The 12,353-nt window shown below is 37.6% G+C and overlaps 1 protein-coding gene across 2 annotated transcripts; it reads left to right on the top strand.

The window, feature by feature from the left end:
- Nucleotides 1–1,193: 1,193 nt before the first annotated feature.
- LOC102230418 (integrin alpha-X-like) lies at nucleotides 1,194–11,285 on the top strand. Of its 2 annotated transcripts, none has more exons than XM_023341509.1 (19): nucleotides 1,194–1,302; nucleotides 2,505–2,607; nucleotides 2,695–2,792; nucleotides 4,057–4,127; nucleotides 4,229–4,343; nucleotides 4,447–4,574; nucleotides 4,833–4,975; nucleotides 5,236–5,386; nucleotides 5,745–5,895; nucleotides 6,014–6,079; nucleotides 6,829–6,965; nucleotides 7,285–7,425; nucleotides 7,545–7,766; nucleotides 8,075–8,208; nucleotides 8,350–8,492; nucleotides 8,567–8,721; nucleotides 8,829–8,954; nucleotides 9,165–9,218; nucleotides 10,908–11,285. In XM_023341509.1, exons 1-18 carry the CDS (start codon nucleotides 1,257–1,259, stop codon nucleotides 9,183–9,185), a joined length of 2,151 nt encoding a protein of 716 aa, XP_023197277.1. In that variant the 5' UTR covers nucleotides 1,194–1,256; the 3' UTR covers nucleotides 9,186–9,218; nucleotides 10,908–11,285. The 2 variants fall into 2 exon arrangements, with proteins under 2 accessions (XP_023197277.1, XP_023197278.1); XM_023341510.1 differs by having other exon boundaries at nucleotides 6,841–6,965.
- Nucleotides 11,286–12,353: the final 1,068 nt, after the last annotated feature.

Raw genomic sequence — 12,353 nt, forward strand, 5'->3', positions numbered from 1 at the left:
ACGTAGCCACACCCCCTGGCTCAAGTGTCAGGAAAAAATCTATAAGTTACTTATCTGTGAGTTTCAGTTGAGCAGGGTTGCATACACATTCACAGCTCAACTTTGGACACATTCTCTGTGTTTCTTGTGGATAAGACACCCTTTTAGGTTTATCTAACAAAACGTAATAGATAACTTCTACTTTCTTTCTGTGTCCAAACATGTGTTTCTCCAAAAAGGCCTCTCTGCAGATGGCTGAACAGATGCTAGTAAATGAACTTCTACAAAATAGGCTTATCGCCTTAGAGATGCCATGTCTAGCATCTCTAACCGCTGAACACCTGTTCGAGGAGGATCAGAAGAGCATATGTCCTGCTGAGCTGCAAGTGAGTGCAAACCTTTAATAAAAACTTCATAAAGTGTACATTCAAAATTAATTAAACATTGTTAATTAATTTTTCCTTCACACAAGATGCCCAACTAGCTTTGCTGTTGGGTAAATACTCATCTGTATTTGCAGCAGAAGATGAAAACCTAGGTCAAAGTACAACATGAAATACACCTCACAGATGACACGGCTGTGCCTTACTGACGGATTCCAACCACAATTGCATTCCCGTACGCAATTGGGGAAGCATATGGGGACTAACTTCCCCAATTAGTCAGAAAGGTTGATGGTAGTCTGAGGTTATGTGTTGCTACAGAAAGCTCAACTCCAAAACCAGACGCAATACTTTTCCAGTCCCAAGAATAGATGAATGTTTTGATGCACTGAGAGGGGCTACATTCTTCCACACAATAGATTTAGGAAGTGGGTGTCACCAGGTGGCCATGCACAAACACAAAAAACATTATTCGTGCCCATAATCTGATAGTCAGAGGGTGCAGTTCTGCCCCCTTCATCCTTACCTTGGTCTCGGTGTCTTAACAACATGAAGGCACTGAGAATCGGTTCAGTCTTTATCAGAACGAGGGCAGCCAGACTCATTTATGTTTGCTAAATTGTTATATTTAGCTAAATACTATTGTTGAGGGGCACAAGTAGGGCTCCTGACGCACAGATACAAAATATGTAAGAAAAAACTCAAAATGGGGCCCAAGGATAAACGGTGCAGGGGCTCAAGCCCCCTCTGACTCCCCTCTACACGTGCCTGTACACGAGTAATGAGGTCAACAACCGGATGGCGTTGTTATGTAACGCAGGTCGAGGTCCTTCTCAAACTCTCAGGAAGGTATAAAATCACCGTTTCCTGTTGACCACTTTTATTTTGCTCTCAATGGGCACCATGGATTTGATCATTACTGTGACTCTTTTCTGTTCAGGTAAGAAAAAAAATTGCTTTTTGATTTCACTTGGATATCTTGCACCCAGTGATGTCTGTCTAATTCAGGGTTGCCCAAAGTGGGTCCTGGAGGGCCGGCATCCTGCACCTTTTAGTTCCCTCCCTGGTGGTAGTAACAACCTTTTCAGCAGTTCAATGTTCTTCTTAGGCTTCTAATGAGCCATCATTGGATCCAGGTGCGTTAAACCAGGGAGAGAACTAAAACTTTCAGGATGCCGGCCCTCCAGGACTCACCTTGGGCCACAGTTCCACTGGTCTAATTGGTCTAAGGGGCGGCGAGTCAAATTAAGTTCATCATCACCATAAAGAGCCACACAGCAATTTCAAGATTCGTTTTATGCCACATTGTTTGGTGAAACTGTTTTTCTAAGGCTTTAGTGGGACACCTGACAGCGTCACATTTTTATAAGTGTCTTTAGGTTTGGTTTGTACTCTGATGTAGCTACTCAAAGCAACTTTCACATGTGTGTCAGTAAGAACAGGACAATAATTAGACTTGTTTAAGTTTAGTAAAAAGTAATTCACAGACATACAGAAAACTTTAGAGCTCCGTCTGGCAAACTGCCAGGTGCAGAAATGTCTCACGCAGGACATTTTTGAAACATGTAGAATAATTTACTTGTCTGGCTCAGATTTGTGGTGAAATTTGCATATTTTACACTTTAACATTAGTTTGGTGCAACACCCCAAGTCATCCTCACAGAAGACATCAAAGTCTTTAAATTGTTTATGTATATTGTGTATAAAAATAAAAGTTAATAAATATAATGTGTTGTATGTCTTAAAGGTAAAAGGTTTAGGTAATTTTATTTATATTGCACAATTTATGCAGCTAGGCAAAATATTGATGCAAAAACATATTTGGTCACAAAATCTATTTTAGTTTTAGTATAAAAATAAAAACAGCCAAACACATTATATAGTCTGAATATTTTTTAAAAATCACAAATTTGATTGTATTATTTAACTCGTGTTATTGAAATTCTCGCTTCCTGTTTCTGTTTCTTGTGACATTTCTCGGTTTGGTCTTTAGTGCCCCCTAGCGGTTAAACATAGAAACGGCAGAGGACGTCTTTTCACCAAAAACAGTGCAGTCATTAAAAAGAGAACCTGAATAAATAAACAAATAAAACACGTCATGGCTTTGAATTAAATGAATTCAGTGAATTTTTTTTCCCTCAGTGCTAAAAGCTGCAGTCGCCTTTAATATTGAATCAGATTCTTGGAAAACCCTGAATCATTCTGATGAAAGTTTTGGATACCAGGTGATGCAAAGACAATCAGAGTGAGTCATCGTGATTTAATTTTTAAAAACTTTGTTTTGTAAATGTTTATAAAATGCTTTCTAACTAATGTTTTCTGTTTCTCTTAGCCTGCTTGTCAGCGCCCCACGTCTGCAGTATGAAAATGATAAAACAGGACAGATATTTCAGTGCTCAACAGATCGTTGCCACCCTCTGTTTACTGCAGGTAGGAATCATTTTACTCCCAATATTACACATGTATAAATTTCACAAGACATTTACACTTACAAATTTTATAAGTTGATTTCATGACCAGACATATCCACCAGGAGCTTCTGGAGAGCCCTGGAAATATGTTAGGAACGTGATAATGTTTAATTAATAGGTATAATGATCTTATTGAGTAAGCATTTATTTAGCTTAGTATTTGGATAAAACTGTTAATTTGGTTTATGGCTAAATACGTGCTAAAATTGTTTAATATTTTTTTTAAATTTCATAGATTTCTGTCATAATAATGCCCCTTTAAAAACAAGGCAATGCATGATGGGAGTTGAAAGTTCATGACCCGTGATTGTGCATGGAAAAGAGAAAACTTCACATGCTGTATTTTGTTTAAAAAAGTTGCACAAAAGCGAAAATCTACATGAGTTTTTCAGTTCTTTTTAAGGTGCAACACTTGAAGAGCTACTGGACGATGCCAAACATGCAGTCCTGTAAAAAAGTATTTTCCCCATCAAACTTAGATTCTTTTGGCATCTAATGTAAGTGAATATAAAATGAAGTGAACTCTGATTAACTGTATTTATTTACACACTTGGCCTGGTCACTCCTTGACTCTTAGAATAAAGTGGAACCTGTCCGACATCGTGAATTGTATTGTGAACTGAACTAAAGAAATCCAAGAACAGGTGAGAAACAACGTGTTTAATCCATTATCAGGTCGGGAAGAATAACAAAAGGTTTTAGCATCCAGCTAATCCACAATGAGAGAAAACACTTAGGCTACGTTCACACTGCAGCCTGAAGTGAACCAAATCCAATTTTTTTTGCCTTAATGCAACTTATATTGGATCTTTTAATTACAGTTTGAACAACACAGATTGTATTTTTTCAAATGTGACCCAGGATATGTGGTTCTAAATCCGATACGTATCCGATCTGTTGAAACGTGACCTGAGTCTGTGCGTCCAGGTCGCTTTCTGCTGAGCGCGCTCTCTATGAGTGGCGTTATGGCGCCCTCTACTGAGCACGCAGGACACTTTCAGGTCATTTGCGGTTCACACTGGGAATCACATACAAGTCGCATGTATTTGGAAGTGTGAATGACTGAGCAAGAAAAATCTGATTTCACAAAAAAATTGATTTGGGTCACTTCAGGCTGCAGTGTGAACGTAGCCTTAGAAACAAATGTTCACTGTAATTTATGGGAGAAATTTTTAATGAGCTACAACTTTATCAAGTCGTCATCACAAGTGATTGTTTTTCAGAGCGAAGAGCTGCAGTCAACATGTCCCTTGGTTTGGTGATGACACTTGATCCTTCAGCACAAAACACAATGGTGAGAGGATGAGCTGCAGAAAATAAGGAATATATGCAACATGAAAATGTAAAACTCAAGACACAGCAAAGGAATAAAACAACTTATCGCACATTTTCCAGATCTGTGGTTCAACCATTCTTAGTGACTGCACAACTACCACCAGGTACAACGGCTTGTGCTTTGAGATAGATTCAAATAATGAGCTTGTGAAGTCTTACCTGCCTGCGACTGAAGGTGCAGTAACTGCCTCTGCAAACTGGAGGTTAACTTTCTCATCAACACACTTGAATAACGGTCAGGAAACCTGTCTGGATCTCTTTCTGATTTCTTGTCACAGAGTGTCGAACCCAAGCTGACATTGCATTTCTGCTGGATGGCTCAGGGAGTGTAGCTGGTGTTGATTTCAGGAGAATGAAAGAATTTGTGAAAAATCTGATCAGAACATTGCTGGGAAGAGATACACAGGTGAGACTATCATTGGTAATTTGGTTCATTATTTTAGTAAAGGTGCAGAAAAAACGACTGTTCCTAAAAAAGAGTCCCAGTATGGCAAGAGGTAATGAAAACATTAATCATAAACTCACCAAAAAGCTTAATGTTTTTTTATTCAAGTGTACATCCCCTTTAATTTCCTTGCCGGTTTTAATTTACTGTAGCTGATTTTTATTGAAAGGCATTTTTACGTCGTATTCTTTTCTCTTTCTTTTTTTTCCATTTTTGCAGTTTGCCATCACCCAGTTTTCCTTTTCTCCAACAACACATTACTACTTTAATACTTTTAGCACTTCCAACTGGGAATCTCAACTTGACCAGATCCGTCAATCAGGTGGACGAACATATACAGCTAGAGCCATCCAAAATGTTGTGTAAGTATTTCTGACATGCCAGCATATTATACTACATTATTTCAAGATTATTCTAGAGAAACAGATTACTAGAAGTCATGTTAAAGAATTTTGCTTTTTCAGTTCAAAGAACCCAAAAATGTTATTTGTAGGCTTCAGTGGTAAACACATCATTGGTTAAATTAAGTCTACATGATTTAGGATGGAAACAATCCAGCCCTCCACTCTGTCCACAGGACTGCAAGAACAGAAATAATAATTATGACTTTTTTTTTTTACAGAGATGACGTCTTCTCACCACAAAGGGGTTCCAGGTCAAATGTGAAAAGAATTTTAATAGTGATTACAGATGGAGCGTCTCATGATTACCAAAACTTACCAACAGTAACACAATCAGCTGATCGAGAAAACATTATTCGATTTGTTATTGGAGTAAGCGGCATTCATTAATTACTATCACATGTAAATATTTATGTGTCTTTTGTGTGTTAGAATACAACACATTGCATTTTCCTACTGCAAAAAGCATTTTTATTAACATTAGCTGCATGGTTAACTATTTGTAAAGCAAATATATAAACATTGAGCATATTATTTATTCATTCAAGGTCTTTATTCTCATAAAATCTTACATTTTTAAGTTATGTTATAAGATAATTTCTTGTTTTGTATTTAAAAGTGTTTAAAAACATGTAAGTACAAATTTTTATGACTGATTTTGATCATCATAACTACGGTTATGAAAAGAACGACTGGAGTATAATTTCTAATATTGTATTTACACCTGTAGGTGGGGAACGCATTCACAAATACAGGAGCAAAACAAGAGCTCATAACGATTGCATCTCAACCTGCTGACAATTTTGTGTTTGAAGTGGGAAGCTTTGATGCTCTTGACAAAATACGGGAGACCTTGCAGGCCAAAATTGATTCCTTTCAAGGTATAAATTTAGAATTTTACAAGATTTTATAAGATCTGAAATGCATTCACAAATACAAAAGCAAAACAAGAGCTCAGAACGATTGCATCTCAACCTTCTGACGATTTTGTGTTTCAAGTGGGAAGCTTTGGTGCGCTTGACAGAATATGGGAGACCTTGCAGGCCAAAATTAATTCCATTGAAGGTACAAATTTATAATTTTACAAGATCTGAAATGTTTTTAAAATTTTCAACAACATGCAATGCTTTGACTCCACATTTTATTTCATAGCTAACAGTGGCATAAACCAAACTTAAATCACAATGATAGGTCTTAGCGCAATGCTCAGGAGGAGCACAGCAAATGTCACAGTCAGACAGACGGTCCGGGGTGCGCACAGAGTAATAAACTTTTGGGGTCTAAAGGTGCATTTGCACCATCGCTGGTTAGTCAGCTTTAATCGAACTCCAATCTGTCTGCCAGCAAAGTCCAGTTTGTTTGCAGAGTTGTGAATGCAACCAAAATAAACGTGCAAGTCTAGCACTAGAGGGAGAAATGGTTCTTGATCTTTATCTAAAGACAAAAGCAAATTCCTACAACCACTAAAATCTGGTAAAATCACTCCATTTTTGTTTACATTTTGTGAAGAAGGAAGTTGCGCTCAGTGTCGTCTTCAAAAGTTTTCATGTTGCTTCCTTCAGTGGTTCTTGGTGCAGCGCCCCCACAGGTGAGGAGGGGAACAGGTTTGTAAACAAGTTTGGATAGGACAGAAATCTGTCTGACTTGTAGGACGTTTTTGTTTGCACAATTTCAGACAATTCATTGACCCAGAGATCTGCTATGTTTGTTAATTAGAAAGCCACATGTAGGTGTTTCAGTCTGTTTAACTGTCCAAAATGTTTAAAAAGACTCTATTCTCTGATGTCTCTGACTATTTAACAATTAAACTCCAGGTTATTCCATAGCTGTTGCTAAAACCAACAATGGTCCACTGACGATTCTTGGTGCTCCAAGAAATCAGAACAAAGGAGTTGTTACGACAGTTTTCAATGAACAACTGAGAGATAAAATCAGACCCTTTCAATCACAGGTAGGAACAATTAAAACCAGATATTTACTGATACTCAATAAAAAGGTTGTTTTTTTTATTGAGTATCTGTAAATATACTCAGTAATTTATATTTATTATACATTTTTCCTCTGGTATTATTTTTGTTGAGATCCAGGCGCTCGTTTACACAACTGCTTATGCTCCGAATGCATGGAGCGTTCTACGCATACACAGACGGATAACAACAAAAACAATGGCGGATGGCATTGTACCATGTCTGCTACTTAACGTGCTCAGTTTTACACAAATTCTGATAAGGAATATATATGTGTGTCACATAAGCGCTTGTTTTTTCCAGACTGGTGAATATTTTGGGGCGGAGGTTTGTGCCATGGATGTGGATAATGATGGTGTGACTGATCTAATCCTCATATCCTCTCCAATGTACAAAGACGTTGACAGAGAAGGACGAGTCTATGTCTGTGAATTAAGTGGTTTGGTAAATGTCGAGTATTTTACGTTTATTTTATCTAACCAAAGTTTTTCTCATGTCAAGTTCTGTACTGCTAAATGTTGGCAAAACACAACTAAGATTTTCTCATCCCCTCATTTTTCCAGAGTGTGGTTTGTTATTTTGATAATCCATCACAAATAACCACACTAAGAGGTGATGTGTCTGTCAGAGGGAGGTTTGGCTCGTCTCTTGCTGTTCTGCCTGATATTAATGCAGACACATTCAATGATTTGGCTGTTGGAGCTCCTTTGGAGAATGATGGCCAAGGCAGCATCTACATATTCCAAGGAGAAGGAGGAAGAAAAATAAATCCTACTTATTCACAGGTGAACAAAACAAACATAAACCACTAAATGTTTTGTTTTTCAAAAAGAGTTGAATCTTCACAGTTGGTAGGGTCTTTATTGAATGGAGTTTTCTTTGTTCTTCACATTATTCTGCAAGTTCTCTCCAGCTACTCTGGCTTCCTCCGATAGTCCAAAGTCATTACTGCTAAGTTTAATGCAACCGTTACAGAGAACGGGGGTGGGCTGGTGACCTTTACCCCCAGCCAGTCTACGCCTCTGCACAGACAAGCTGGTAAAAACAAATGGATGAATGAAATTGATAAAGCAAGATGTTTCTCATTACACAGAGAATTGCTGCATCTGCCGTCCAATCAGGCCTGAAGTTATTTGGCATCTCAATCAGTCAGTCTTCCTACGATCAGAGTGGTGATGGACTTAGTGACTTAGCAGTGGGTTCAAAGGGAAAAGTTGTCATACTCAGGTAAGTTCCCATGATGGTTATTTATTAACACACATATCTTTCCTAGTTCAGCAAATTATTCTTAAATTGCCACCTTATACGATAAATGTTTTAATTGCTCCGCAATCTCAAAACAAACAACATGGCCTTTTCTGTTTCTAGATCCAGACCAGTTGTAACAGTGACTGCCACTGTGTCGTTCAACCCAAATCTGATCCCAACTCAAAACCCAGACTGTTCAAAACCACTGCCAGGCAAGGCTACTGTCTGCTTTACTATGAGCAAACTGTCTAATGTGAATGAAGGTACATTTCTTTAGTTTTTCTATTTGTCCAGCCTTTTATTTAAGAAATTTTAACAAACAAAACACATCTTGCAGCTCAAGCACAGGTTAATTTCACTTTAACGTTGGACGCAAATCGTAAGATACCAAACAACCGAGCTGAGATCAGCAAGGATGTGAGGCACAAGAGTGGATCTCTTAATCTTAATTTAAATAGGAAAGAATGCATTGATATGGACTTTTTTATTAAGGTACGTCCTAATGTATGCATTAGAGTAATCTTATGAAACAATAATATATTCAACAACATTTTAATTAATCTTTTCTTTTATTTCATAATGTCTCTAACATCTTGCAGTCTTGTCCAGAAGATGCTCTCAATCCACTCAATAATGAGCTCAGATTCACATTTAATGGTTTACCTTCTGGCTCAAACCCTAGACCAAGCCTTTCTCCACAGGTTAAAACCACAACATTTCATCCTGTGAGTAACTCCTGTACATCCTGAATCTGAACAGAAAGATCTTTACTGAGCTTTAACCTTTCCATTACATTTGATGAGTTACTGCTATGACTGTTTCATACAAATCTTTAATGTAGAACTACATCACAGAGTAATTTCAAAAAGTATGATTGACCTAAATATAAACATTTTTCTGAGCAGATCTCCTGAATTGTTTACTGTCATTCACAGCTTGGTTTTGAGACCAGATGAGGAGCTGATGAAGCGTGTGAAGATAATCTGAAGGTGGGTTTAAACTTCACCAAGTGCGTCAATGATTTCTGGAAGTAAAAGCTTGATATGTGAACTTTTACATAACATGTCTGCAAAACCTACATCTCTGCATATCTTTGGCAAAAGCAGGATCTAAAGGAAATTTCTAAAGTTCAACAAATTTAAGTTATAGTTTGCCAAAACCTTATACCTTAATATTTCCTTTGATTTTGCCCATTAAATTAGACTGTGTTTCTCCTGCTTTATGTCAGGCAGAAGGCCGACTTTGTAACTGTCTTCATGTGACTCTGAATGTTCCGGTAAGAGTCCATTACTGCACCCAGATTTCAGGCCTGATCACTAGTTTTAGCTGTAATAAACTAGACCTAAAAAGGTCTTTGGACCTCTTTCCTCTGCTCCCTCCCTATCCATCTCTGTCCTGCTTGCTCTGACTGTGTGCTGCTTTTGGAGCCTCTCTTTGTATATCCTCTGAATTTACAAATTATGGATCTGGTCAACTGGTTTCTCAATGCGATTGATCATATTTACTCAACGAGAAGACTGGGCAAAGGAGAGTGCGTCTGTCCTGTGGGGGGAAACACCTGGCAGGATACATTTTGGACTCTTGGGATGTTTATGAAAAATTCTGTCTGCCCACTTTATTCCTGGAAGACATGGAGGAAATGTATTTATTTCTATTATAGGATTTCTGCTGTTTCAGAGTTGGCAGATACTGGCATATCGACAAATTCAGAAGACGCCGGCAGTTGTTTTGGCCTTTGTCAAGCTGCCTGATCAGTGTGATGGATTGGACTGACTAAAGAACAGCATGCTGTAGAACCAGAGCCACAAATTGGATGCAATTCTTACTGAGATTTGAAGGCACTTGAGTTCCCCAGAGGGATGAAATTTATCTTGGAGAAGCTGCTAATTCAGCCTGGCGGGAACGGCCATACTAATTTGGATGATTAGAATCAACAGAAATGTACCGGTGAGACTTTAGGGCAGATGGAAATTAAAAAAGACTACCTGATCTAAAGAACATTGTCTATCTGAACTGGCTCCCCTGTGTCGGCCTTGGTTGGCTATCTCCAATCTCTTGGATGATATGTAAACAAGACGCTCTTTCCCACCTCGTTCCCTTCCTGAAGACTTCCGTGCAACTGTGTAGCAGAGTGCTCCCAAGGACTTGTTCTTAGATAAGACCACCATATCAGAGACTGCTGCCAGCGAGAGCTGTCCCATTTTGGACATTATTGTGTTTTCCTTTCTGTCTGTACTGCATCTAAAAACAGCCCAAATGCTTTGAAAAGGCATGAAAAGGCAAAAGGCATTTTTGGGAATAATTTTGTGCCTTTTGGTGTCGGGAAAATGAGCTGTTCCAAAAACGTCCCATATGCTGAGTCATATTGTGGTGTTACGTAGTATCTAGCAACTGCAGTTGAGCTCAACCTGTTACCTAGCAACCCCAGCAGAGCCCAGCACATTTGGTCAGCTTATTCTATCACTGTATGCACTGTACAATGGCTGCTGGAAAAGACAAGAGTTTTGTTGGCCTTTCTGGCTTTACTTACGGTCATTCTGTACAAGGTGAATAATCTGTGGTTTTCTAGAAATCTTAAAAATTCTTGTCTGAAATAATTGACAAAACATCAATTCTTCCAGTATTTATGTTACCACACATGTGATTTTCATTCCATTTTCTTTCCTGTTTTCTCTCAGGCTGGATTTTTCATAATCAATGACAACAATGTGATGAGAGAAAATGCAGGAGGAGAAGGCGGACCTGAAGGAGAAACACTCAGAGAAGGACAAAATTCCCTCTTATCTGTTATCTCCAGCCAGTACATTTTTAATGATCAATGTTTCTATGAAATGTAACTGATGGCCTTTTAATTTATTGAATGGGCCAAACACAATGTGTATTTTCCAAATCATTACTTGTTAATTGCCACCTTGAAATGCAAACTATCTGGTAAAAATGTAGTTTCTCTTTCTATGAGGAAAGTGTTGATTAAAACTGCTGCTTTTTTGCTTGGCTTCTTTCATCATAAATGTTTTTTATAATTTGTGATTATCCAAATAAACAAAATCTTTTAAATGTGTTTCTTTATTTTTTTTCCATGTATCTGTGATTATTTCCCTCTTTTTTGCAAATTGTCTTCAATAAGACATTTTCTAGGTCCTAACATTACCTTTAATTCATATGCAGTTCAAAATGCATGTTTTACTTGGATTAAAACAAATGTACATTTTTTCAGTGGAGGATGAATTTAAAACACTGATCACCTGGCCAAACAACGTTTCAGTAATTTTCATCTTCCAGGCTCATATTGCCATTTTATAGCACAACCAATTGACTATGTTACCTTTAATTGTTATAAAAATGCCATATGTATCAAATATGACTTAAGTTTGACTTCCATATTTAATGCTTTGAAATTGCGCTTCTATCTCTTTAAGAAACTCCTGCTTTTTTTTCTGAAACTCGGCCTTCAGATAGTCATCCCAACATGGCTCCTTTATTAACCCTTTAACAACGTTTTTAGCAGTTTCTCTTACAAGTAGCTCCTATAATGAGCTCAGCAGTTCTACCAGGTGTTGGCTAATTGCTGTGGGCTAGTCGTAAGGAGCTGAGTGGAGGAGGAGTAGTGAAACTGCAGCTCTGAGGAGGAGCTGTGTCTGGAAGGCGGAGCTAGGTCCAGCCAGGCGTTTTGCGCAGCTGAAAGGTTGCCATGGAGATTAAAGGATTTCTCAAACTTTCATGTAAGAATCAAGGCAACAGTCCAGGTTTGAAGACTTGATAAAATTACAATATGATGTAAAGCTCAACAATGTTGATTTTGTTTTTAGCTTTGATTTTATACTTTTAGCTGGAAAAGAAGGATTAATGCATGACCAGTAATTTTAAATTTATTAGTTATGATCCAAATAAAATTTTAGCCATGAAAATGTTATTTATGAGTAAATAATTATTTTTTAAATAAATATTTTTTTCAAGTGATTCCTGCCACTCTGTAGTTTAATAGTACAGTTTCCCACATTACACATTGTAAATCACAAAACGTCACACAGGACAATAAAATCTGATCTTTATTCTTCCTTAAATAAAATATCTGAATTATTTAATGAACAACACAATACAAGAAAGTTGTTTTATTAATATAA

The sequence above is a fragment of the Xiphophorus maculatus genome, chromosome 10 (genome assembly GCF_002775205.1).
Source record: "Xiphophorus maculatus strain JP 163 A chromosome 10, X_maculatus-5.0-male, whole genome shotgun sequence".
NCBI classification, from domain to species: domain Eukaryota; kingdom Metazoa; phylum Chordata; class Actinopteri; order Cyprinodontiformes; family Poeciliidae; genus Xiphophorus; species Xiphophorus maculatus.

Bases quoted from the DNA above. Each gene is read 5' to 3' on its own strand.
- LOC102230418 (XM_023341509.1), top strand. From the start codon at position 1,257: ATGGGCACCATGGATTTGATCATTACTGTGACTCTTTTCTGTTCAG. The intron at 4,344-4,446 runs GTGCAGTAACTG...TTCTTGTCACAG, and splicing joins TTACCTGCCTGCGACTGAAG to AGTGTCGAACCCAAGCTGAC. The intron at 8,493-8,566 runs GTACATTTCTTT...CACATCTTGCAG, and splicing joins ACTGTCTAATGTGAATGAAG to CTCAAGCACAGGTTAATTTC.